Source organism: Mustela nigripes, chromosome 2 (assembly GCF_022355385.1).
Source record: "Mustela nigripes isolate SB6536 chromosome 2, MUSNIG.SB6536, whole genome shotgun sequence".
Lineage (NCBI taxonomy): Eukaryota > Metazoa > Chordata > Mammalia > Carnivora > Mustelidae > Mustela > Mustela nigripes.
The window spans coordinates 17,255,533-17,280,337 of record NC_081558.1 but is presented as its reverse complement, the minus strand read 5'-3'; the positions used below and the strand labels follow the sequence as shown (position 1 = coordinate 17,280,337).

At 47.3% G+C, this 24,805-nt stretch overlaps 1 protein-coding gene across 1 annotated transcript in view; it reads left to right on the top strand.

Moving 5' to 3' along the window:
* SCAP (SREBF chaperone) overlaps nucleotides 1–24,805 on the top strand; it is a 71,665-nt gene that overhangs the window by 31,063 nt on the left and 15,797 nt on the right. The window contains exons 2-3 of the mRNA XM_059389600.1: nucleotides 6,498–6,717; nucleotides 18,777–18,906. Coding sequence (XP_059245583.1) covers nucleotides 6,596–6,717; nucleotides 18,777–18,906 — 252 coding nt within the window. The 5' untranslated portion in view covers nucleotides 6,498–6,595. The remainder of the gene's footprint in view (nucleotides 1–6,497; nucleotides 6,718–18,776; nucleotides 18,907–24,805) is intronic.

Sequence of the window (24,805 nt, the reverse complement as noted above, 5' to 3'; positions counted from 1 at the left end):
AAGGAAGAAATAATGAAGACTAGAGTAGAAGCAAATGAACAGAGAATAGGAAAACCAGAGTAAGTAAAATAAAAAATTGATTCTTTTAAAAGATCAACCAAATTGGTAAGCCTTTAGCCAGAATGACCAAGAAAATAAGATTCATATTACTAGAATTATTCATGAAAGTGGGGACATTACTACCAACTTTCCAGAAGTAAAAATGAGTGTAAGGAAATACTATGAACAATAAATATGATGCCAGTAAGTTAGTTAGCCTGGATGAGATGGACAGATCCTGAAACATACAAAGAAAACTTACTAAAGAAGGAATAGAGGGACGCCTCCCTCCCTCGTGCTCTCTTTCTAAAATAAATAGATAAAATCTTTTTAAAAGTAGAATACCTTTTTTGTTTTTATCTTTTAAGAGGACTAGAAAGAAAGGGGTTGGGGGGAAGGGCAGAGAGGGAGAGAAAATTCAAGCAGGCTACATGCCCAGCATTGACCCTGATTGAGGGCTCAGTCTCACAACCCTAAGATCATGACCTGAGCCCAATTGGACACTTAACTGACTGAGCCACCCAGGTGCCCTAAGGAGAAATAGAAAATCTGAGTAGCAGAAAAACAGGGAAAGAGGTTGAGTTAATCTTAAAATTTCCCACTTAAAAAAACAAACAGGGTGCCTGGGTGGCTCAGTGGGTTAAGCCGCTGCCTTCGGCTCAGGTCATGATCTCAGGGTCCTTGGATCGAGTCCCGCATCAGGCTCCCTGCTCAGCAGGGAGCCTGCTTCCTCCTCTCTCTCTCTCTCTGCCTGCCTGTCTGCCTACATGTGATCTCTCTCTGTCAAAAAAATAAATAAAATCTTTTAAAACAACAACAACAAAAACAGGTGCCTATGTGGCTCAGTTGGTTAAGTGTCCAACTCTTGATCTCAACTGAAGTCTTGATTGCAGGGTTGTGAGTTCAGTACTCATGTTGGGCTCCACACTGGGCATGGAGCCTATGTAAAACAACAACAACAACAACAACAAAAGCTTTTCCATTAATAAAAGCCCAATATCTGATGGCTTCATTAGTGAATTCTATCAGATGTTTAAAGATTTATCTTGAACTCTTCCAGAAAATTAGGAGGAAGCACTTCCAAGTCATCTTGTGAGGATGGCATTATGCTGATACCAAAGCTTGACAAAGAAGACATAAAGAAGGAAAACTGCAGAGCAGTATCGTTTATGAATATAGACATAGTATCCCTTAGCAAACCAGGATGACCAACATTTAGAAGGAATTGTACCCAGTGATACAAAGTTGGTTCAACATGAATACAACAACTCAGCCTTTGTAATATACCTTATTAGTAAGATAAGTAAAAAACCATAAGACTGTCTCAAAAGATACACCAAAAAACCATAATACCCTTTAATGATTAAAAAATAACAACAAGGGGCGGCTGGGTGGCTCAGTGGGTTAAGCCTCTGCCTTCGGCTCAGGTCATGGTCCCCGGGTCCTGGGATCGAGCCCCACATCGGGCTCTCTGCTCTGTGGGGAGGCTGCTTCCTTCTCTCTCTCTGCCTGCCTCTCTGCCTACTTGTGATCTCTGTCTGTCAAAAAAAAAAAAAAAAGAAGAAGAAGAAGAAGACCACCTCTCACTCTTAAGCTCAGGAAGCAAACTGAGGGTTGCTGAAGGGAAGGAGGTGGGGGGGATGGGGTGGCTGGGTGATGGACATTGGGGAAGGTATGTGATGTGGTGACCGCTGTGTATTGCATAAGACTGATGAATCACAGACCTGTACCCCTGAAACAAATACTATATTATATGTTAAGAATTTAAAAAAAAAAAAAAAAAAAAAACCAGACCCTCTCAAGATAGGAACAGAAGAGGTCTTCCTCAGCCTGGTGAAGACATCTATGAAAAACTTTGATGTGCTATCATATTTAATAGTAAAAAAATGAATGTTCTCTTCCTAAGCTCAGGGTTAAAATGAGGACTCATTCTCACCACTGCAATTCAGTGTTGTGGTAGAAGTTCTAGCCAAGACAAAAAAGACTATCTTTTTTTTTTTTTTAAATTATTATTGTAATAAAAACACATAACATAAAATTGACCATCTTGACCATTTTAAGTATACAATTTAGTAGTGTTAGTATATCACACTGTTGTGATATAGATTTCTAGAACTTTTTCATCTTACCAAACTGAGATTCTAAAGTCATTTTTTAAAATGTTAATGCATTTGTTTTTTGTTTTTTATTATGTATTATTTAATGACTTTACCAACCTTATTTAGCCAAGACAGTTTTTTTTTTTAGGTTTTTTTTTTAAAGATTTTATTTATTTGACAGAGATCTCAAGTAAGTGGAGAGGCAGGCAGAGAGAGAGAGAGAGGAGGAAGTAGGCTCCCCACTGAGCAGAGAGCCCGATGCGGGGCTCGATCCCAGGACCCTGAGATCATGACCTGAGCCAAAGGCAGAGATTTAACCCACTGAGTCACCCAGGTGCCCCAGATTTTTTTTTTTTAATTTAACAGAGAAATCTCAAGTAGGCAGAAGTAGATAGAGGGGCAGACAGATAGAGAAGGAGAAGGAGACTCCCTGCTGAGCAGAGAGGCGGATATAGGGCTCTATCCCAGGACCCTGGGATCATGACCTGAGCCAAAGGCAGAGGCCTAACCCACTCAGCCACCCAGCCGCCCCAGCCAAGAGAGTTTTATAAGAAAAATAAAAGGCGTCCAGATAAGAAAAGAGATTAAGCTAACACGGTTTGCAAATGACCTGATCTCGTGTATGTAATATCCTAAGACATACACAGACACATAGCTGAGAGGCATGTGTTCAGTGTCACTCGTCCTTAGGGAAATGTATTTTAAGACCCAGTTAGTTATCAGTACGTACTTAGCATAGCCAAAATAAAAAACAGTGGAAATACCAAACGATTCTAAATGATAGCAGATGAGAAGAAATCTCTTATGCTGCTGGAGGAAATGTAAAATGGTACAAGCACTCTGGAAAGTATTTTGGCAGTTTCTTAGAAAATTTCAACGGGCCATACTACCTAGCAGTTTCACTTCTAGGCGTTTATTCCAGAGAAATGGGATAGTCAGTAAACCTTTGTGGTAAAAACAAGCATGATAGGTCCATTGTGGCTGAAGCTTGGGGGAGATGGTGAATATTTCCAACAAACAGTCCTGAAAAGCTGTGGGACAGAGCCTGTAGTCTATATAGGTTTTTTTGTTTATTTGTTTTTTGTTTTTTACATCTTTTTTCCTATTACCTCCACCTCTCTTGGGTCTTTGGCACATTTATTTTTCTTGGTTGATCTTTTTTTTTTTTTTTTTAAAGATTTTATTTGTTTATTTGACAGAGATCACAAGTAGGCAGAGAGGCAGGCAGAGAGAGGAAGGGAAGCAGGTTCCCTGCTGAGCAGAGAGCACAATGTGGGGCTCGATCCCAGGACCCGGGGATCATGACCTGAGCTGAGGGCAGAGGCTTTAATGCACTGAGCCACCCACGTGCCCCTCTTGGTTGATTCTTATTAAGTGTGACTTGTTTGAAGAGAATTTTAAGTGTTGGGTGTTTGGTGAATATAGGCACAAAAAGATAATCATTTAAATTTTATATTAATGTATATATGTGGATTTTTCTGTAAGTTTCACATGTATTTTCTCATTCGGGGCCTGTTCAGAACTGTGGGGATCTCAGGCAAGCTGATGACAGAGTGGGATGAACTTGCCTCCCTGCTCTGTCCTTAGGGACTGACACATTCCATTCCTTGGGCCCTTCATTTTCTGAGCCAGAGTGTCTGACTTGATCCAGGCTTGTCCTCTATAGAATTCCTCAGGGCTGTTCTGACTGGTTCTAGCAGTTTTTTTCTTTATGTGGACAACTCTGTAATTTAGGTGTCTAATAATGAACTTCTTTGTTTTTGCTTATAGTGGGGTCTCCAGCAAAGGCAGGCTGTGGGATTGTTTATGTTTTCATGTAATGTACACTTTGGCCTCCTGGGCCTCCATCCTTTCCACATGTTGTGTCTCTTTATATTTTTTATTTTTATTTATTATTTTATTTTATTTATTTATTTGTCAGAGAGAGAGAGAGAACGAACAAGAGAGCCAGCACAGGCAGGGAGAATAGCATGCAGAGGAAGACGCAGGCTCCCTGCTGAGCAAGGAGCCCCATGTGGGACTCAAGGGCTCATGACCCAAGCCAAAGGCAGAGGCTTAATGACAGAGCCACCCAGGCCTCCCATGTTGTATCTCTTTAAATTCAGGAAGCAGAGCTGTAGATTTTGATATGAAGAAACCTATTAAGTATGGGGCAGTGTAGGAAAAACAGGGTTTTGGATCACATAGAAATTTTGCTTTGGAGTAGCTTTGCATTAAAATTGTATGCAGTGGAATAGAGATGAATAATGTCTCCTCTTGGTAGGTTCAGGTAGGTTGGCTGTGTAATCAAGTAGAATTTGCATTTTTTTTGGCCTTGTTTTCTGGGTGCTATGAAAATTAACAATTAGTATAACTGGTAATATTAAGATCAGTGGGAGCTGAAATTAAGATCATGTCAGAAAGAGTTGTGTTGGCTGCAGACTGGAAGTGAATTAGATCGTTTTTTTCTTCTCTAGTTGCACTGGTGAAAGCAGGACTGCAGAGGTGGGGCCCCTCCCCCTCCTGTGTTACTGATGTGTGTACAGAGGAGGCGGAGAAGGAGATTGGCATCACAAAATCAGAATTTTTTGGAGGGCTTGGTTTTGTGACACTTGAGGGAAGAGATGTGAGACTTGCCAGAGGACTGAGGTTGGAAGAGGTACAGTTGGTTTCTGGCCTTCAGTCTTTGGGGATCCCTGTGATAGTGTCTCTCTCCCCGCAGGTGAACATCTCATCAGTGTGTGTATCCCCACCCGCACCCCAGGGGCAGGATGGAGGGCCAGGGAGCAGGAGCAGAAACACTGCTTCCCGGGGTCCTGGTGTCTGCTGGGGGGTGAGCACTAGTGCGGGTCGCCCCTGGTGGGTGCTCTGCTAGACACCTCTCTGACATGCTGGGCTCCAGTTGAGCCTTGTGAATGGCTGAGCTACCGGAAACGGCTCTGCTGCTGGGGCCAGCAGCTGCCACCTGCAGGCTCCTCTATCCTGAGCCTGTTGAGTTGACCCACAGAGGGTTCTATATCCTTAGAAGGTTGCTGGGCTGGAAAATTGCATATGCACGTAAAGCTTGTGTTTCCTGGAAGGTGGAAGGGGTGTTAGCCATTCATCTTCTTGAGAGCTGGCTATGCTGTGACGCCTTTGGCCTCTCCTTTCTGGTCTTGACGCTTCTGGAGAGTCACCTCTTTGGTCTAGGTTTCCATCAGTGAGCCTGATCAAGCCAGGACACAAGTCTGGGCACGTTCCCTATAACACAGACCGAAGAAAATGGCAACATGGAGCAGGAGATATGGATTTCTATTTTAGGGTAACAGTGGAGAGCTTGTAATGAAGGGAATTCTAGAACCTTGGGCCTTTGCTGGAGTTTTCTATTCTGATTTTATTGGTTTAAGGTTTTCTACTTGGAAGCAACAGAAGTTAATTTTGGCTCATACAGGCAGAAAGAGGATTTATTGGAAGGATATACAGTGGCTCACAGACTGGAAAGAAAAGCTGCTGAGCATCGTCTTCAGAAGGTGCTCGCATCAGAGGAGCCATGATCTTGGGAGCAGGAACCTGTTGGGGTTGAATAAGCACCAGCACATCTAGTTCCTGTTTCTTTTTGCTCAGAAGTCAAAGTCCAGGGACAGAGGCCCAACCACCTGGCCTGGTGTGGGTCAGGGAGGGGCACCTTGACTGACAGAGTGTCCAGGCCCAATCCCGTGGAGGGGGGTGGTTCTTCTGTGGCACAAAGACAGGGGCTGGGCAGGCCGCCACACGACTGTGTCCCAGTCTGACTGGGAGCAGTAGCTTCCTCTAATGCTGCTGCCACCATGAAATGTGTTTTCTGTCAAAAAGCCTGGGCTTTTTGGTGTTTTTTATGTTAAAGGATAACTCTGCTGAACATTCCTTGCCAGTGAAATACTCTCTGTGCAAGAATGTGTTTTCTGAGGGGTCAGGCCTATGTAAAGTTTTTCTGGAAATCCCAAGGATTTCTTTCAGTCTGACCTGTGCCCAGAGAAAGGGTGGGGAGGATGTCCAGAATCCCCCTTTGTCAGAGAGCAGCTGAAGGTGATGTCTGCTACCCAGGTGTGCTTTCCTGTGTCACCTGTGGGAACAGTGCCCTCTTGACGGAGTGGTCTTTTAGAAATGCCTGTATGGGAGAGGGTTGAGAGTTCATCATCAGAGCTAGAGGGGCAGTTTTTGGCTCTTAGGTTAGACTGACTGAGAAACTGCCCACCGTTAGAGCTGACCAGAGGGTGTGTGTGTGTGTGTGTGTGTGTGTGTGTGTTGGGACTGATGTCTCCAGACCTTGCATGTAGGCATCCTCAAACACGTCTCCAGCCACGCCTCACAGCCCCCTCCCCCAGCAGCGCCAGTGTGCTTACTTGTCTCCCTTCTTGCCAGGTACCAGCCGATGGTGTCCATTGTCCGTGCTGTCCAGCGCACACCAGGCTGATCCATGGTCACTTTCCGGGATGGCAGCAAGGTGACTTCAGCTGAGGATGACCCTGACTGAAAGGCTGCGTGAGAAGATATCTCAGGCCTTCTACAACCATGGGCTGCTCTGCGCATCCTACCCGATCCCTATCATCCTCTTCACAGGGCTCTGCATCGTAGCCTGCTGGTATGTTTCTGAGTTGTGCTGGATAGGGTAGGCCACTGTGTTGGGACAGCAGGTTTCCTAATCCTGATTGCTCTGCAGCCCTTGAACTGTGTATACTTTTTACACAATGAAACTGGACGTCCATCGGAGCTGGTGGGTGGAGAGTTCGAGTCCTGAGGTGTTTAGCCGCTAGACTGAAAACGGTTCAGGCTGGCCCCGGCTTAGGCATTCGCCAGACTTGTTCATGTCATTAGTAGTCTATTTCTACTTCTAAGAAACTGGAAGATAATTGAAAGGCATGATCTTGTAATATTCCTTCTCCACAGCGACACTTTCATTTTGGTACCTGGTCAAGAGCAGGAGCATTCGAATGTTTTAAAACAAAATCCATTTGAACAGTCCTTGGACACCCTCGTGCAGGCTCACACAGAGACTTGGTTCTCTGCTCTCCAGTCATTTTCTGATGTTTACAAGGAGCCTGTTTCTGACCTCTTACTGATTCTCAGGGCCTGCTGTGCTCCCCGAGGACTGTCGTGCCTGCTGTAGCCGCCTTCGATTCACGTCTGTCTTTCTGTTACAGAGCCTCACAGAAGCCGAAGGCTACAGCTGATGATGACATGAAAAGGATGGGTTTGGTGTTAAAGGGTATCTGAGAGCCTTTTTTGGCTCTAAAACACTGACAGCCATGAAAAGAGCCCAGTGTGTTATCCTTGCTTCTGGAAGGATTTCCACACTGTTTGTACATCTGACGTTTGTTGGATGCGTTCAGTGCTGTGCTGGAAGGAGGGTGGTTCGGGACTGAGCTCGCTGTCAGTTGTTGATGATCCCAAGTTCTTCTCTAATTAGGATTAAGGAAGATGAGTATCTTTCATTGAGAATTTCCTTCCGGGTGCTTCAGGCATATAATTAATCTCATCAATCCTCATAATAACCTTGGAAAGCAGTCCAGTTATATTTCCATTTAACCAAAGGAGGTTGGGGGATTGGGGCCTTGCCTGGTCTACACAGTTAATAAGCAGGGATACTGGGCCTAGGGATTCTCGTGCCTGCCCCCGAGGTAGGTACTCTGTTACCCTGACTCCCCTCTTTTCTGGCTCAGTGTTTTTGTACTGATGCTTAACTTTTGTTAAATTGTGTTGTAAAAGATAAGATACAGCTACCTCTTGTAGGACATATATTAGTAGAACCCAGATCTTGTGTGTGTGGTTTTTTTCCGTCTAAGTTAATTATCTTTTTAAAAGTCTCTCAAGATCATACTTTTTAAAAGTCATCTCTATCCTTCAAAATCATACTTTTCTAGGCTTGGCCTGCGTGGTTCTCAATCCTGAGCTAGCAACAGAATCACCTGGAGGCATGCGCAACACAGACTGCTGGGCGTCACCCAGAGTTTCTCATTCATCAGGTCTGGGCTGGGTCTAGGAATTTGTATCTCTGACAAGTTCCCAGGCTTGGGACCACATGCTGAGAACCACTGGACTGTCTTTCTTGAAAATCTGTCTGTGGCTCTGCCACGTCTCCGCTAAAAGTGTTTTCTCTTTTATTCTGATTTCTGGAGCAGCTCATGGGGACACTCATGGTTATTATCCCCGGTATGGCCTTCTGTTGGGGGTGGTGGGACTGGGCTTCCCGTGCACTAAATCCTTGGGTCTTCAGTGGCCTCCATATGGGGGAAGGTGGTAAGAAATACTTGGTGAACGAGTACATACAACTTGTATGCTGTGTGGTCAGTTTGAGTCAAAGAGGGGTAGTTGTGATTCCCTGTCCTCAGAAATAACTCTAGCTACAGGAAGAGGGAAGGATGTTTTCTGTTTGCCGTTCATCTTTGGGGATTGGGTGTCGCCAGGTGAGACCAGGCAGCGTCCTGGACCAGGAATGTAGGATACATGATCCCGGAGGACCAGCTGCTTGGGTGCAGTCGGGCCTTACCTCTGAATGAGTAATTTGCTCTTACACAAGTGTTTCAGAACAGACAGTTCTTGGTTTTATGACATGAGGTTTTCTGGTATGAAAACCTTAGAAGATGGCTACAGTCTCAAGTTTGGAGGACCCCTTCTCGACTCTGGGTGAATTAGAATGGGCTGGAAGGTTGGGGAAGAGGCAGATGTGCTGATATGATATTTAACAACCAACACAGCCCAGATGCTGCCAAGCCTGCCTTATATCCCGCAGGTGCTCCTGGCTGAACGTCAGTCCTGGGAAAGGGGTGGGTGAGGCTAGGGGTAGGACCGGGCTGATGGGAAGGCAAGGAAGACTGATCTTCCTTGACTCCTGGCTCGTAGGTCCTTTGGTACTTTCCCTTTCCCACGTGCTGTTCCATTTGATGCCTGACATCCTTAGCGGGGGTGGTTATGTCCTAGTTTTTTTCAAGATGATGACACTGGTGTGGAGAGCTGATAAGTGGTATTATAGCTGGCATGTCCTTGTGGAAAGCCCTGTACTTCCTCCACCTCACCAAGGTGATAGGAACTTTTTGAAGAACACCGCCTAGTGCTGATAGCTTTTGTTGCAAGGAGTTTGCTCCCTGAACAGGAAGCCCAGGAGACATGGCCTCAGCTGCCGTGGGCCAGGAGCAGGATCTGTAGGCAGAACCTGCCTAGACAAGACCGGAGAGGGGTTTTGACACATTAGCCCTGTGTAACAGAAATTGAGGAGAGCGCTCCAAGTGGGTTTTATAACACTTCAGTAAAGATGGCCATAACAGGGGGCCCTGGGTGGCTTATTTGGTTGAGCAACTGCCTTCGGCTCAGGTCATGATCCCAGAGGACCGGGATCCAGTCCCATGTCGGGCTTCCAGCTCTGCGGGGAGTCTGCTTCTCCCTCTGACCCTCTCCTCTCTCCTGCTCTCTCTCACTAAGAAATAAATAAAATATTAAAAAAAAAAAAGATGGCTATAACATATGCCAAGCACTGTGTCAGCCTAGTGACGCACATATCATCTCCTCAGAAGCGCGATCTGGACCCAAGACAGGTAGCCTCAGTGCCATTGGATGCATGCTCAGCAGATGTGACCTGGCCTTGGTGCAAAGGGAGATGGTGGTGTCAGGGAGGCTTCTCTGGGGGAAAACCTTTGAGCCAAACCCTGTAGGAAGAATGAGTGGCATCTTCTCCCCTCTTTTCCTGTTCATGGTTATGGCCGTCAGTCAGCTCACTCAGCAGCTGGGCAGGAAGGGTGGTCCCCCGAGAGCCCCTCTGAAAACCTGCTGCCTCCTCTGGTCCCACCTTCTCACGGCGCTACAGGTTCCTCATGTCTTTGCAGTCACGAGGTTTTAATTTGAAGAGGAAAACCAGCCTTAGATACTGTCCCATTCTCAGTGCCGTGTACTTTCCCAAAGCAGCAGCTTTGTCATGTCATCTCGAAGGAGCCTTTTAACGGCTTTTCTTAAAATCTGATTGGCTTAGGAAACATTTTGCAAAGCTAAATGAAGTCTGTTAGCCTCCTAAAATGACAAAATGTGTTTCAACAGATCCACAGATTCTGGACCTTTTTGTCTAAGAGACCAGATACTGTGGCCCTAGGGCACAGGCCTCCCTGTCCTCTTCTAACCTGTGAAGCTTCTTTGTCCAGGGCAGGGTCCCCCCTCCTGTTCAGTCTCAGGTTGCCTGCAGAAAGCAAAGTGTGGGTCATAGACAGCTTCTAGTAGTTTTGTTAGATACCTGCATTCTGTTTAGTGGCTTATCTTTCATTGTCCCTGGAATGGGGCACTGGTGCAGCTTGAACTCAAAGGACTCCTGCTCTTGAGACCCTTGTTCAGATCTTAAAGGTCACGTGAGCTGTAGACCATGTTCGTCAGCACCGGATCACTCCAGGAGCAGTGAATGCTCTTTCCTCTGGGAAAATCTGATGAAACCTGCAGCACGTAGGCACTGTGGCAAGAGGTGTCTTCACATTTCCTAGAGGTTAGGCCACCCAAGGTGTGGCCCAGCAGCAGCCCAGCAAGGCGGAGGGTGCTCTGGCTTCCAGGCGGGGGTGTGGTAGGTGCACCGTGGGATGAAGAAAGAGTGCTTGGGTACAGGCTACCTACCGGCCTTCCTGGCTGCAGGTCAGAGGTTAGCATGAGGGTCATTGGGTCCCTTGATTCTGTTGATTCTGCAGCCTGCTGCTCCTGGCTAGAGAGGGTGACTTTAACTTGGAGAGCAGGTCAGAGCATGCTGAGGCCATTCTGAACCCCATGAAGGGTGGTCATTGTGCAGTCTGTGCGGGAATGCCAGAGCAGGCTTGGCTCCTTTCCTCTTCCTTTTTCTCTGGGAGAACACAGTATCTTGGGGCTGAGGCTGCATGTCTCAGCTCTGGTGGTTCTGTGTGGCAGCCTCTCTCCTGCTCTGCCCATGTTTTGAGTTCCCCCAGATCACCATGCTCTTGGTGGGGTGTGCACACAGGGCCTTGTATTAAAGGCTCTTTTTTTCTCTGCCTGTGTGGCCACTCTAGACACATTTTATTCTCTTTGTGGACAGGAAAGGCGTCTAAGTAGGTGAAGGCCTGTCTGGGACTGTGTTCTGGAGAGCCAGGCTGGATAGCTGAGGACAAGTCCCAAAGCCCCACTGAGCTGTGCCCTGAAGCCAACACCTGAGAGCCCAAGGGACTGGCTGCTGCAGCTGCTGCTGGACACTGGCCTGTCCAGCATGCCAAAGTCCAGGCCTCGCCCAGCAAGAGTTACTCCCGGCCTCATGGACAAGCTCCGGAAAGGCTCTGGGATGCCTGTGGGAGATCAAAGACTCCTTCACCACCCGAAAGTTCCTCAGACACAAGAGAGCCGGAGAGCCCGGAAATACTGCTTCTAATCTTTTCACTACCCCACCCCTCGGCCTGCACTGGGGTTCTCCCCTGAGAAGGGAAGAGAGGAAACATTTCTCACCTTGATGTCTCCAGACAGGTGCCTCAGGCAATGTCTCTGAGCGTCATTTCTGTGGTTGCTGTTTCCATCTGTCTTCAGCATCTCCTGAACCCCAGTCCCACATGACTGGGAGTGAGAGGGAATGAGACAAGCCAGTAGCATCCCCGTAATTGTGGGGCTAGAGCAACAGGACATTGCAGGGCTGCTTTGGGTCAAGAAGCAGGGGAAGGGACCATTCAGGGTCCTAAATACTCTTGCATGGAAGTGGATGAAATGTCCCTGCCCAAAGGCCCACCAGATGGGCTGTGGTGCTGCCAGTCTGGGCTGTGGGATGGCCGTCGCCTCACCCTGCCCGGGACACAACAGGGTGTGTGCACATCTGACCCTGACCCCCTCCCTTTGTTCTTACATTCAGGCCCCTGCTGGAGGGGCAACAAACAGGATACGTGGATAAGGGAGGGCAAGGCCGGGTCCTGGGATGTGGGGCAGAGGGGCTAGTGGTCAAGAACGTGTCCCAGGGAGGAGGGACCGCAGGTGAACCTACATGCCATACCCTCAGCACACACTCTGTTGTGGTGGACTTCAGAACACAAGTTTAAATGTATTAAGAATTTCCATACTGCTATAGCAGAGCATTAAACACCAAGCACTCAGACCTTATGAGCATGGAGTTCTGTGCAGCAAAATGTGCACTCACGACCTCAGCCTTGCGTGGGCTGTCTGGAAGATACCTCATCCTGAACATTTCCTGAATGTCTTCCATGTGGCTAGTATTTGGGATGCAGGAATTAAAATGGCATGTCCCCTCCCTCTGTTTCCTGTATTAATCGTGTAGATGAGTAGGGGGTCTCTGGGCTAATGGTTGCAGGCTGCGGCAGAGTATAGAGGAGAGGGACTGATCTGCTTGGGGACAGAGGAGTGGGGAGGCAGTGTGGCCTTGAAGGATAGGCAAGAGTTTGGCTGGCATTTGGGGGGCTGGAGGGCATTTTGGTTTGGGTTCCCCTGATGCAAGGACTGAGTCCATGTAGCTTGTGTGTGAGATGACATGAGCTTGGACGCCAGTGAGCAGTGAGCTGGGAAGCAAGGAGCAGCATCCGGGAGTGAGTCCCACGGGCAGCTGTGTCACCTCACCGGGGGATGTGCAGAAACGGGGTAGGACGGCTGCCTCGGAGCTCCTACCTGGGTGTGGGGGGTTGGACAGTCTCTGCCAGGGGTCAGCGGACTCTTTCCCTAAAGGGCCAGAAAGTAAAGCCACACACCACCTCGGTCACTTTGTTGTTTCATTTTTTTAAAGATCTTTATTTGAGACAGAGAGTGAGCATGAGGGGGGAAGGGGCAGAGGGAGAGGGAGAAGCCAACTCCCCACTGAGCAGGGAGCCGGATGACTTGGTGCTCAGTGACCCCAAGATCATGACCTGAGCCGGGCAGATGTTTGACTGACTGAGCCACCAGGTGCCCCTTGTTTGTTTGTTTATTTAAAAGAACCTCTTAAATGTGTAAAAACCATTCTTAGGTCATGGGCCACACAAAAATGGGCCATTGGCTGTAGTTTGTGAACCCCCAGTCTGTACAACAACAACATCCGCTGGTTGAGGGCTGCCTCCCACTAGCATCAGTTCCCACCAGTTAGGCAGAGAGACCTCCAACAGCAGTGGAAGTGTCGGGGACAGAGCTGCAAATGCTAGCAGCTGGAAATTGGGAATTGCGCCAGCAAGTTCAGAAATAAGAACAGGGGGGATAAGGGAAGGGCACCAGTAGCCTGTGGGTGATGTGTCGGGTGGTCTCATATGGGGAACAGGCCGCACAGGTGTGGTAACAGAGTTACGGGTTGGGGAGATTGGGGACTTTAGGTCCATACCTGACTAAGAGATAAGTGATTTCAGGGGTAGAAGCAGAGGCTAGCTAGGCTAGTGCATTGCCCCAGGTGAGAGCTAATGGTTGCTTAGTCCAAGTGGAAGGCCTGGATGTGTCCTTGTCTAGATATATTTTGAAGGTGGAGCCTTCAGGATTGTCTGAGGACCAGATGTGAAGTATGAGAAAAAGAGGAGTCAAGATCAAAGTGCTTGGCCTGAGCAGCTGGATGGGTGGAGCTGAGGCAGGAAAGGAAGGGGAGGTTTTGGAGACATGGTTCATTTCCTTTGCCCCTGTGAGATCAGGGTAAGCCAAGATGTAATCTGGTCTCAGAAACGAGTTTTGCAGAAGTAACATGAGGGTGATGGTAGAAATCCCCAGACAGTTTCTTTATTTTATTTTTTATTTTTTATTTATTTTTTTTTTTAAGATTTTATTTATTTATCTGACAGAGAGAAATCACAAGTAGATGGAGAGGCAGGCAGAGAGAGAGAGAGAGGGAAGCAGGCTCCCTGCTGAGCAGAGAGCCCGATGCGGGACTCGATCCCAGGACTCCGAGACCATGACCCGAGCTGAAGGCAGCGGCTTAACCCACTGAGCCACCCAGGCGCCCCCAGACAGTTTCTTTAAATGTCTCTAGTCTGTTTTCTAACCTTGGAAAAGTGAGTGTTTTTACTTCTGAAAATTGCCTGACACTTTCCTTCAAAGCTTTCCTTTTGGCTAGAATTTGGCAGCCATGGATGGTGATGATTCCCTTGCATTTTGCAGTTTTGTAGAAGTTGGCATTTTTCTTTGCTTACGTTAAAAGGGATATATGGTTGATTAAATTTTTTTAGGAAAAAAAATGCAGTACAAGGTATTTGAGTGTGACCTTAAGAACACAGACTCTGGTGCCACACAGTCAGTGTTGACATACTGGTTTTGTTGCTTTCTAGTGGTGATGTAGCTTCTGCGTGTCTCATTGGGTTGTGGTGAGGCTTACATGAGCACATCGGTGGGAGGCACTGGGATCCATATCTGGCACGTAGGTGCTCAGTGAGAGAAACTACCACTAGTACAGGGACAGAAAATGGTCCACTGTCAGTGATAAGAACCATGTTGGGGTGAGTATGGGGCACTTTGGTAGCTCACAGGAGGAGCTGCCGAAGGGAACCCAGATATTGGGGGAAGGGGAAAGACTTCCTGGGGCAAGTGGTACCACAACTGAGGGCTCAGAGATGAGTTATCTAGAAGAATGGGCAAGCGCGTTCCAGCAGGGATGGAGCCTCAGAAGCAAGAGAGCAGTTGTATGGCTCCAGGGCACAGGAGAATCACTGGGAGCCTCTTGAAGAATTTCAAGGCCTGTGGACCTTTCTCCCAAGAGACTTTGTCCTAAGAAAGTTGGAGGCTCTGGAGTGTCCTTCCCTTCTTTCTCTTCCTGCTATAGTGTTTAGACTCCTGGAATTCACAGATGTTTTTAGTAATTTACAGTTTGAAAAAAAGGCTGCATCTAGTCCAGTCGGTGTGTTTCAAGCAGCTGTGGTGTGGGACGTGAACGTAGACGTGGAGAGTACTGAGTACTGCCTGCTTTCATCCTGGAGTGAAGCTCACGCTCCATCCATCTTAGCTCTGGGCCCCCAGACTCCCCTCCACAGGCAGAGTCCAGGGCTCAGCCCGTGTGCAGTGCAGAGCTTTCCAGAGCAGAACCTTAGCTCTGTTTGGAGTTTGGAGACAGCCCTTGACACCTACCTCCAAACAGTTGAACCTTGGCTTTTGAAAGCAGCAAGAGAGGAACAACTGTTCGTTTTCAGGGGAGTGTTCGTACGACTGACAGCTGATTTCTCCTCCCGAGACCATGGAGGCCAGAAGGCAATGGGATAACATTTAAAGTTTTTGAATGAAAAAAACTCAGGAAAGAATCATATATTATACTATACGATTGTTTGGTAATGGAGAAATTGAGATATATCCAGATAAACAAAAACTGAGGGGATTAGCTACCACTGGGCTTGCTGTACAAGAAACACTAAGTAAAGAAAGCCTGTCAGGCTGAATAGATGGGATACTAGACAGTAATTTTAAATTAAAAATAACACTAGTAGGGGCGCCTGAGTGGTTCAGTGGGTTAAGCCTCTGCCTTCGGCTCAGGTCATAATCCTAGGGTCCTGGGATCAAGCCCTGCATCAGGCTCTCTGCTCAACAGGGAGCCTACTTCCTCCTCTCTCTCTGCCTGCCTCTCTGCCTACTTGTGATCTCTCTCTCTGTGTCATATAAATAAATTCAAAAAAGTCTTTAAAAAAAAATAGCACTAGTAAAGGTAACCAGATTGTAACTTTTGGCTTGGTTTTTAACATCTTTCTTTGTCTTTAGGGCTTTAAAAGGCAAGTGCATTGAACAATTATTGTTAAGTCTATGGTGATAGGCCTACAATATACAGATTGGAGTCTGTGGCGATAATACTATAAAAGGAGAAAGACAGCTGTAGAAACAGTGTTTAGGTACTATTGAAACTAAGCTCTTCAGGCTGGATGGTTTCAGTTGTCTTATTTTCAAGGTCGCTGACCCCTTCTCCTGCTTGCTCACATCTGTAGAACCCCTTTGTAACAGCAGTATTTAATCTAGGTTGTTGTAAATTGTTAATAATAATTGTATTCCCCATAGTACCCAAATGATAACTTGAAAAATGCAGAAAAGGAAAGAAGGGAATCAAAGTGGCACACTACCAAAAATCAGCCAGATACCAAAAACCAAACAAGCAAACACAAAAAAACAACTATTGAAGGAATTGAGGAGCAAAAGTCATAATAAGACATGCAAAAACAAGTAGCACAAATAAATCCTTCCTTATTAGTAATCATATAAAATGTGAGTGGGTTGAACTCTTCTATTAAAAGAGACATTGGCAGATTAGATTTAAAAAGAATCTGTCTGTATGCTGTCTACAGGACACTTCAGATACAGACTACACATCAGATGTAATAACACAGAGAGTCTGAAAATAAGAGGATGGAAAAATATATTCCATGCCGAATAGTAACAGAAAGAGACCTAGAGTGGCTGTATGATTATCGGATTCTATTTAAAAGGTTATGAGACAAAGAAGGATGTGGATAAATACCTTAATAAGCAAGAGTGCAGGACAGTTACAGACACACACTCCCTTTCCAACAAGAGCCCCCAAAGCGCATGAATCAAAAGTGGACAGAATTGAAATGCAAAATTGAGAAATCTACAGTTACAGTTATTTGAATCCTGCACTTACTTGCAGTACTGGATACAAAACCCAGACAAGATGATAAGGAAATGGGGAACTTGAGCAAGAGTGTCTGCTAGCCAGACCTCACAGCCGTGCGGAGAACACCCAGCAGCGGCGGGACTGACCTTCTCAAGTGCTCATGGAACTTTCTCCCTGATAGACCATATGTTAGGCCACCTTAAGCAAGTCTTAATAAATGAAAGAAGACTGAAATCATATAGAGTGTCTTTTCCACTGTGGACTGAATCTAAAAATATTAGAAGGAAAGCTGGAAGATCCACAGATAAGTGGAAGTTAAACGGCACATACTAAAACAACCAGCGAGTCAAGTAATCAGAAGGCGAATTAGGAAATACCTTGAGATGGGAATGAAAATAGCACAATACACCAAGTGTGGTGGGGTGCTGTGAAAGTTCTACAAGGGGGGAGATGGGGAGCTGTGAAGAGAGCTCCGTACTCATAGCCAGAATATATAAGAGCTATGAATCAATGAGAAAAAGATAATCGAAAGAGTTGAAGAAAAGAGAATGTGTCCAAATGGCCAAAAAGCATGCAAAAGACTTTTCAACATTGTTGCACATTGAAACCACAGAGACCCAGGCCTTCTCCTGGCCATGGTTGCAGTTAATTGGCCTGACAGCATCTAGAGGTGGCAGGGCTCTGGAGCAGCTAAAATTCCCGTCACACCACTGGTGGGCACATAGCATTTGTGCAACTACTTTGGAAAATTAGTGTTATCTACAAAGTAGAACAAGTGCACTCTAACACCCAGAAGTTGTCTTCTAGGAACACACCCAACAGAAAGGAGTGCTTTTGGCCACCAAAAGCCATATATAAAGATGACCATAATAGCTTTATTCTTAATGACTGAAACTGGAAACCAGCCAAAGGTTCCTTGACAATGGAATGGGAAAATGCACTGAGGTGTAATTCAGGGGAACGGCACATATCTGTGGGAAGGGGTGATCTGCCGTGTGCACTGGTGTGGGTGAATCTAGCAGATAAAGTTTAAGTGAAAGCATCCAGTCATGAGAGGAGTACACACGTGGCACGGGTGATTTCATTTGTAAGCCATTAAAAAGGCAAAACTAATTTATGGTGGTAGAAGTTCTAATTTATTTATTTATTTTTTTGAGTAGGCTCCACACCCACTGCGGAACCCAGTGCAGGGCTTGAACTCACGACCCTGAGATCAAGACCTGATGAGACCAAGAGACGTTCACTGAGCCACCCAGGCACCCCCGATAGTAGTTTGGGGGATGCTCTTCACTTGGCGAGGGTGCAAGGTGCCTTCTGAGGTTCTGGAAATGTCCGATAGCTTGATCTAGGTAGTGATTATACAGGTGTATGTATATTTCAAAACTTATTGAACTACGTAGTTTAGTGCATTGTATTCTATAAAAGTTAATTCTCAATTAAAAACAGAAGTATTCTTTTTTTTTTTTTTTTAAAGATTTTATTTATTTATTTGAGAGAGAGACAGTGAGAGAGAGCATGAGCAAGGAGAAGGTCAGAGGGAGAAGCAGACTCCCCATGCAGCTGGGAGCCCGATGCGGGACTCGATCCTGGGACTCCGGGATCCTGACCTGAGCCGAAGGCAGTCGTCCAACCAACTGAGCCACCCAGGCGTCCCTAAAACAGAAGTATTCTTAAAAAGATGTGAAAGAAAATGCACATCGGTTTGCCAGCTTTTTGATACAAGGCCAGGGTTTTCCCTTGTGAATGGTGGGTCTGATTATGAACCATGCCCTCAGTGTGTTCTACACAATTTTCATGGTCTCTTTAAATTGCAGCAATTGCCCAGCAGTATGCCTCCGGCTCTTTGGGATTTTTATAGATCCCCCCCCTCCCCAGTTTCTTGTTGTTGTCTTGCTTACATCTAATTTGACAATTTTTTTTAGCATCTTTCTTACGTCTCTAAAAATGTTCAACCTGTTTTATGAATTAGACTTCCTTGTAAGCTTTCTGTGACTAAAAATGAGCTTGAAAAAATTCTGATCTCCGAAAGTGGCTTCTGTGAGTGTGTTTCTAGCCCTGAAGTTTTATGGTTGCAGTATTTTGCACACGTGCACTGTACCTGCGGTGGCTCCTGCGTCACTTGTCCTGGCGCAGCCTGTGCTCCCGCCATGGCCTAACCCTTCTCTCCTTCTTGTTCGTCGCAGCTGCCCACTGCTGAAACTGCCCCTGCCAGGGACGGGGCCGGTGGAGTTCACCACTCCCGTGAAGGACTACTCGCCCCCGCCTGTGGCCCTTGACCACCAACCAGGGGAGCCCAATGAGCGGCCAGAGTGGGTAGGTGCTCAGCATGTGGCCGGGGAGAGCCCCGAGGGTTGGGTGGAGATCAGCCGAGGCAGGGGTCTTGGGAGTGTGTGAGGGTGGCCATCTTCTGACTGGTGAATCTGTGTACTTGACCGGCTCTGCACAGGTACCACCAACACCTAGTCACAGTGAATAGCCTTGTTTGAAAGGAAACCCCAAATGACACAACAGTGAGACTGTCCTACAACACCAGGGTCGGGTATGTGGTTGTCATCGCTGTGGCCAGGTGGGTTCAGGGTCCTAGCGGGGCAGCTCACACACCATACCTGGGGCCGAGCAGCCTGAGGTGGCGCTAGCAGCCAGGCCATCTCCTCCTTGCCCCAAGCAGTCATGAGAACCACGGAGCATCCCTAGAGAATGTTGTCATCAGAGTCTTGGCACCATCTAACGTATGCCGTGTTTGCCTCATTTCTCAGATCGGTTAGGTCGGTTAGGTTCGATTTTCTCACAGTGCAGTTAGGTAGAGAGAGTGGAGTTTTGTGTTTTGGGTTTTTTAAATCCCTTTTTACAGTTAAGGAAATGGGGCCCGGAGTGATGAAGGGCCTCTGTTACTCAGTTTACGTGGGGTCAGCACTGCCATCATAACCCCAGGACTCCTGACTCCGGGTCCCTGCTGCTTCTGGACCGTACTGTCTTCAGTTGACTGGGCTCTGATGTCCACGAGGAAGGAAGAGTCACTCCAGTTGAGGGTCTGAGGCAGAGGAACTCACTCACTCTGACACTGGACTCGTTACTCAGAAATCTGGCAAGCTCCAGAGCCCATCTCTAAAGTTTTTACCTGCCAGGTAGTGGATAATCTGTCCATCTTTCACACATTGTGCTTTGGTCCCGTGGACTTGTGCTGGGCTGAGTGTGTTGTTGAGGAGGAAAAGCAAAGCTCGGAGGGCAGAGCTCTTCCTCTGCCGCCTTCTCTGAGAGTGATGGTATGTTCCTCTGTTTCCTTTGCGGGTAATGTGGCCATCCAGTTCCGTGGTCAGCCGGGTGTGTGTTAAGCTGTACATGCTGTCCAGCTTACTAGGATAGGACTCCGTCCATTAACGTCGGAGGGAGCATGACTGATGTTGGCAGGAACTCGCTCTGTGATTTCGTGTCTCAGCTTGACCATTGGCCCAGCCTGGGATCTTCTTGGTTCAGACCCTTTACCCTCATTAACCTCTTGAAGCAGTTGTACCACAGAGTGGAACCGAGGGCTCCTGGTCACAACAGGGTGGTCTCTGTTGGTGGATATTTCATGACTCCACGAGTTCGGTGGGCCTGACGATATCGGGGAGGCATTTAATAATACAGCTGTTGGGGGAGGGGGTGATGTGTTTGTGAGCTCTTTGAACTTCCATAGTGCCCTTCTTTGGTCTGGGATGATGGTAGTAAACAGCTGTCGGATAACTGCCGGGCGCAGAAGTCAGAGGATTGTCTGCTCTCTCGTCCTCACTGGAGTACCCCCCGCCCCTGCCTTGAAGGCCTCTGTGCAGTGACCTGGTGGCTGTGCAGGTCAGTGTTCAGTTATCTTACCTCTGTGGACAATCCATGCTCAAAATCCAGGACAGCAGAGCAGGAGCAGTAAGGACTGCCTTAGTTACAAGGAACAGAAAACTCAGCCCAAACCAGAGTAAGCAAGAAGGGAATTTGGGGAGTCCTAGAACTCAAGGACACTATGGCTTGGGCCTCAGAAGGAGCCCCTCTCTCCACTCTGTCAGCTCCGCTCATGATCTGCGCGCCAGCAGCGCCAGCCCCATGTTGGTGTGGGATGAGAGGGTGCCATGCTGATCTAAGGGAGGTTACGTGTAACTCCCCATCCCAGATCCAGGGGCAAAGGCGGGTACTTTGTTGACTGGCTTCATCATTTGTCTCCACCATGAGGCTGAGAATGAGGGTGGACCATTTCCAAAGGAAAATCAGGGTTCTCAGGCTCCAGGCAGCACAGCACAAGCACCTGCTGCCCACCGGGGAATGAGAACATCCTTCCTTCCCCCGTTGCTTCCGGCTTTCGCCATGTTTACTGCATGTCTGTGGTGTGCCCGGTAGGGTGTGATCTAGGGGACACACAGAGCTCACGGCTTCCGGGGAGGTCCCAGGCCAGTTCGATAAGACAAAGATGTCTGTTTATTTTATTTTATTTTTAAAGATTTTATTTATTTATTTGACAGACAGAGATCACAAGTAGGCAGAGAGGCAGGCAGAGAGAGAGGAGGAAGCAGACTCCCTGCCGAGCAGAGAGCCCGATGCGGGGTTTGATCCGAGGACCCTGGGATCATGACCTGAGCCGAAGGCAGAGATTTAACCCACTGAGCCACCCGGGTGCCCCAAGATGTCTTTCTAAAATAAATATGATACATGTCAAAGGGACACAGGAACCGACTGAAAGAGCCTGGTGGTCAGTGCTGGAAAATAAAATTTATTTTGCAATAAAGCAAAGTATTGGATTGGATTATAGGCCAAAGTATAAAATAAATATCTGAGTTCATATGATCAAATAAGTAAATGGGGGAAATAGACAAATTTGGGCAAAAATACAAAATAATTGATGTAAATACTCTGCCCTCAAGGCGGTGGGATTTAACCCCCTTCGTTAAGTGTGCACTGTGCATAGCGACTTCCTTCCAGAGAACACCGTATGGAGACGGGGAGAAAAGAAGCACTTTACAGTGGAGAACCAGATAGATACCTCCCCAGCAAGGCGGTCAGGGTCAGTGTCAGCAGTGGTAGATCAGGCTGATGGTGTATACCCTTGAGGGGTGACAAGTGAGACCTTCTGCTCCTGGTCTTCTTCCCAGATACCCATAATCCCAACCTAATTATGGGAAGAATATCACATGAGTCCCAGTTGAGGGACGTTTTATGCAGTGCCTGACCACAACTCCGAAAAACTGTCAAGGTTACCAAAAGCAAGGAAATTCGGAGAAACTGTCACTAAGGGAAACTAAGGAAACCACATTTTCTTAGTTTTTAACCTGAAGTCCTTTGTCTTTCCCAGGGTCCCATTTAGGGCACCACAGTACATGCACTTGACGCTTCCCTGGCCGCCTCGCAGACCTTCCTGGTCTTGGATGAGCTCGGCAGCTCCAAGTGGTGGCCAGGTGTTTCGTAGAGCTGCCCGTTTGTGGGGGGGCGGGGAGGTTTCTGGTTTTTCCTCTAGATTAGACTGGGGTTGTGGGTTTGGGGAAAACTGCAGGGTTGTGAAGCATCATTCTTTTCACATACATCAGCCTCCTAAGTTACTTTTTAAATTTCCACACAGTAACAATGTTCAGTCTTTATACCTTGCTACAAGTTTTTAAAAAGGTTTTCTAGGGTGCTTGGTGGCTCAGTTGGTTAAGTGTCTGCCTTGGGCTCAGGTCATGACCCTGGAGTCCTGGGATCAAGTCCCATATCGGGCTCCCTGCTCAGCGGGAAGTATCCTCCCTCCGACCCTTCCCCTTCTCATGCTTGCTCGCTCAGGCTCACGCTCTCTCTCATTTTCTCTCTCTCTCAAATAAATAAAATCTTTTTTTAAAAAAGGTTTTTAAAGGATACATAGAGAAATCTCATTGCGGTTTCCATTTGCCTTCCCCAGATGATTAATGTCAAGTGCTTGCTGTATTTGCATGTCTTCTTTTGCTGTTTGCAAGTGCCCATTTTGAATGAAGTCATTTGGATTTCTTTTTATTGAATTGCTAGTCTTTCTGTATGCTTTTTATCCTCTTTGGCTTTAGTGTCCCCACAATGGGAGGCCATAGCTACACTCTGTGGTCTTGCCTTCGTGGGTCCTGCAGAGAGGTCTCTGATCCACTCTGCCTGGTCTTAGTACTCTGAGTCAGGCCACCCTATCTTGGAGTCACTAATGCAGCCCTGTCAGTGTGGGAGGGGCACTTTCTGGAAAGAGGGATGTTTTTACCTGAGGAAGAGAAGAACAAAGCAGAAATAGTAGAAGCTTTCCATTCCCCACACTTGTGTGACCTTGGGCAAGTTTCTTCACAACGTTGTTCCCTTGTTTCCCCATTCATAAAATGGGGATGAATCTGTATCATCCATTGTCAGAAGATTAGACAAGGCATGCAAAGGCTTAGTGCGGTACCTGGCTCATCACTTGCATTTGACACATTTGTGACTGTCACTGTACTTGATCAGATCTGGCCAAAGTCCTGGAGGAGGACCAAAGTTCATATGCTCGGATTGCCCTCTGGGGCACAGCAGGCTGCCACTCTCTCCAGGAAGCCTCCCCCAGATTTCTTGCCCTGCTTCTTCTCTGCTCTTGTGTTTCCACCTAGTAGGAATTGTGTTCTATTTAAGCGTGTATTTTAACATAGTAGTTGCTGAAGAAAAGCTTCTTGTTGAACAGAGAAACCGGGTGGCTTACATAGCCGACCAGGAATGTAAAGTGAGGCATTTCTCTTGGACCTGGGTGGGTGGGTGGGGCCAAGTTGGATCTGAGGTGGTGGAGTTTTAACTTTGATTGTATGCGCAGTGGGAAGCCAATCCCCCAGAGGCAAGGACTTGAGGAAAGTGTCAGTAGGAAGATCAGTTGTATTAAACGTGGAGAAACTGAGAGACGAGGTGACCATGCCTGAGAAGGATAGATATGTGAGTGGAAGGATTCATCTGGAAATCCTAATTTTACTAGTTTTAAGCCATGGTAATGTAACTTCATACAACTCACATGTTTTTGGCTAGACACTTCGCCGGATGGTTATATGTGTGGTGTTTTCTTGGGTCCTCACAGTGAAGTGTGAGGTCTGGGATTCTATCCCTGTTCCCTAGTAAGAGCCTGGGGGCTTAGAGAGTACAGACACCATTGTCCAAGGCACACTGCCGGGGCTGGCACTAGAAATTGAACCTAGATGGGTCCCCTGAGCCTGTCCCCCACCCACCGCCCACCACACCCCCTCACATGCCCAGAGCTGGAAGACAAGGATCAGTAGTTCTGTTTTTCAGAATTGCTGAGTAACAGGTATCCTCTGTCATGTTCTGCAGAGCCCCTGGGTGTGTCAGGATAAAGGTAAACTCCCTGGAGCTCTAGGTTGCTCTGTCTGAATGGAGAGGAAGGACTGTGTTTTAAAAAACAAAACAAAACAAAACAAAAACAAGAACAAAACAAGCCTGAGGTCTCTTGCATTAGCCTGGCTTCCCTAGACCGGCTCACCAGGAAACCTGAACTTCACACGAAGCCTACCTGGCCGGCCGCAGAAGTGGCTGGGCTTCCAGGGCCAGCCCCGTGGTGTCTGTGGTGGTGGCTGAGCCTGGACTCGGGCTTTCCAAGGAGCCCTGGTCAGCGCCTCATGCTGTGAATGCTAGTGGTTGGAGATCTCATTGGCTGTTGAGGAAAAACAGGCTGGAGAATTGGGTGGCTCTGGCTTTTAATCCTGACTCAGCTCCCTGTCCGCTCTGTCCTTGGACACATCCTTAATCTCTCTGGGCCTTGGTTTTCTTATCTGGGTCCTCGAGGTCAGGGTCTCCCAAGGCTGCACTGAAGGTATCAGCCAAGGCTGCGCTCCTCTCCGAGCCTGACTGGGGAGAATCCACTTCAGGCTCTCTCAGTGACCTGCTGGCAGTGCAGGCTGTCAAGCTGGGGGACTCCCTTCCTCACTGTGTGTTGGCTGAGGGTCCCCTCAGTTCTTTGCTAAGTGGGCCTTCCAGAAGAGGGGGACTTCTAGAAGACGAAGAGTTACAGTCTTTTCCCTTCCAGTTGCGCACACTCTTGTATGCATTGTGCAACCATCCGCCACTGCAATTTTTCGTCTTGTAAAATGGAAACCCTGTACCTCTTAAAAACCCCCGTGCCCCCAGCCCCTGGCAACCACTGTTCTTTCTGTGTCTATAAATTTAATTTAGGTACCTCGTAGAAGTAGACTTGTACAATGCTTGTTTTTTTGTGACTGATTTATTTCATGCAGCATTA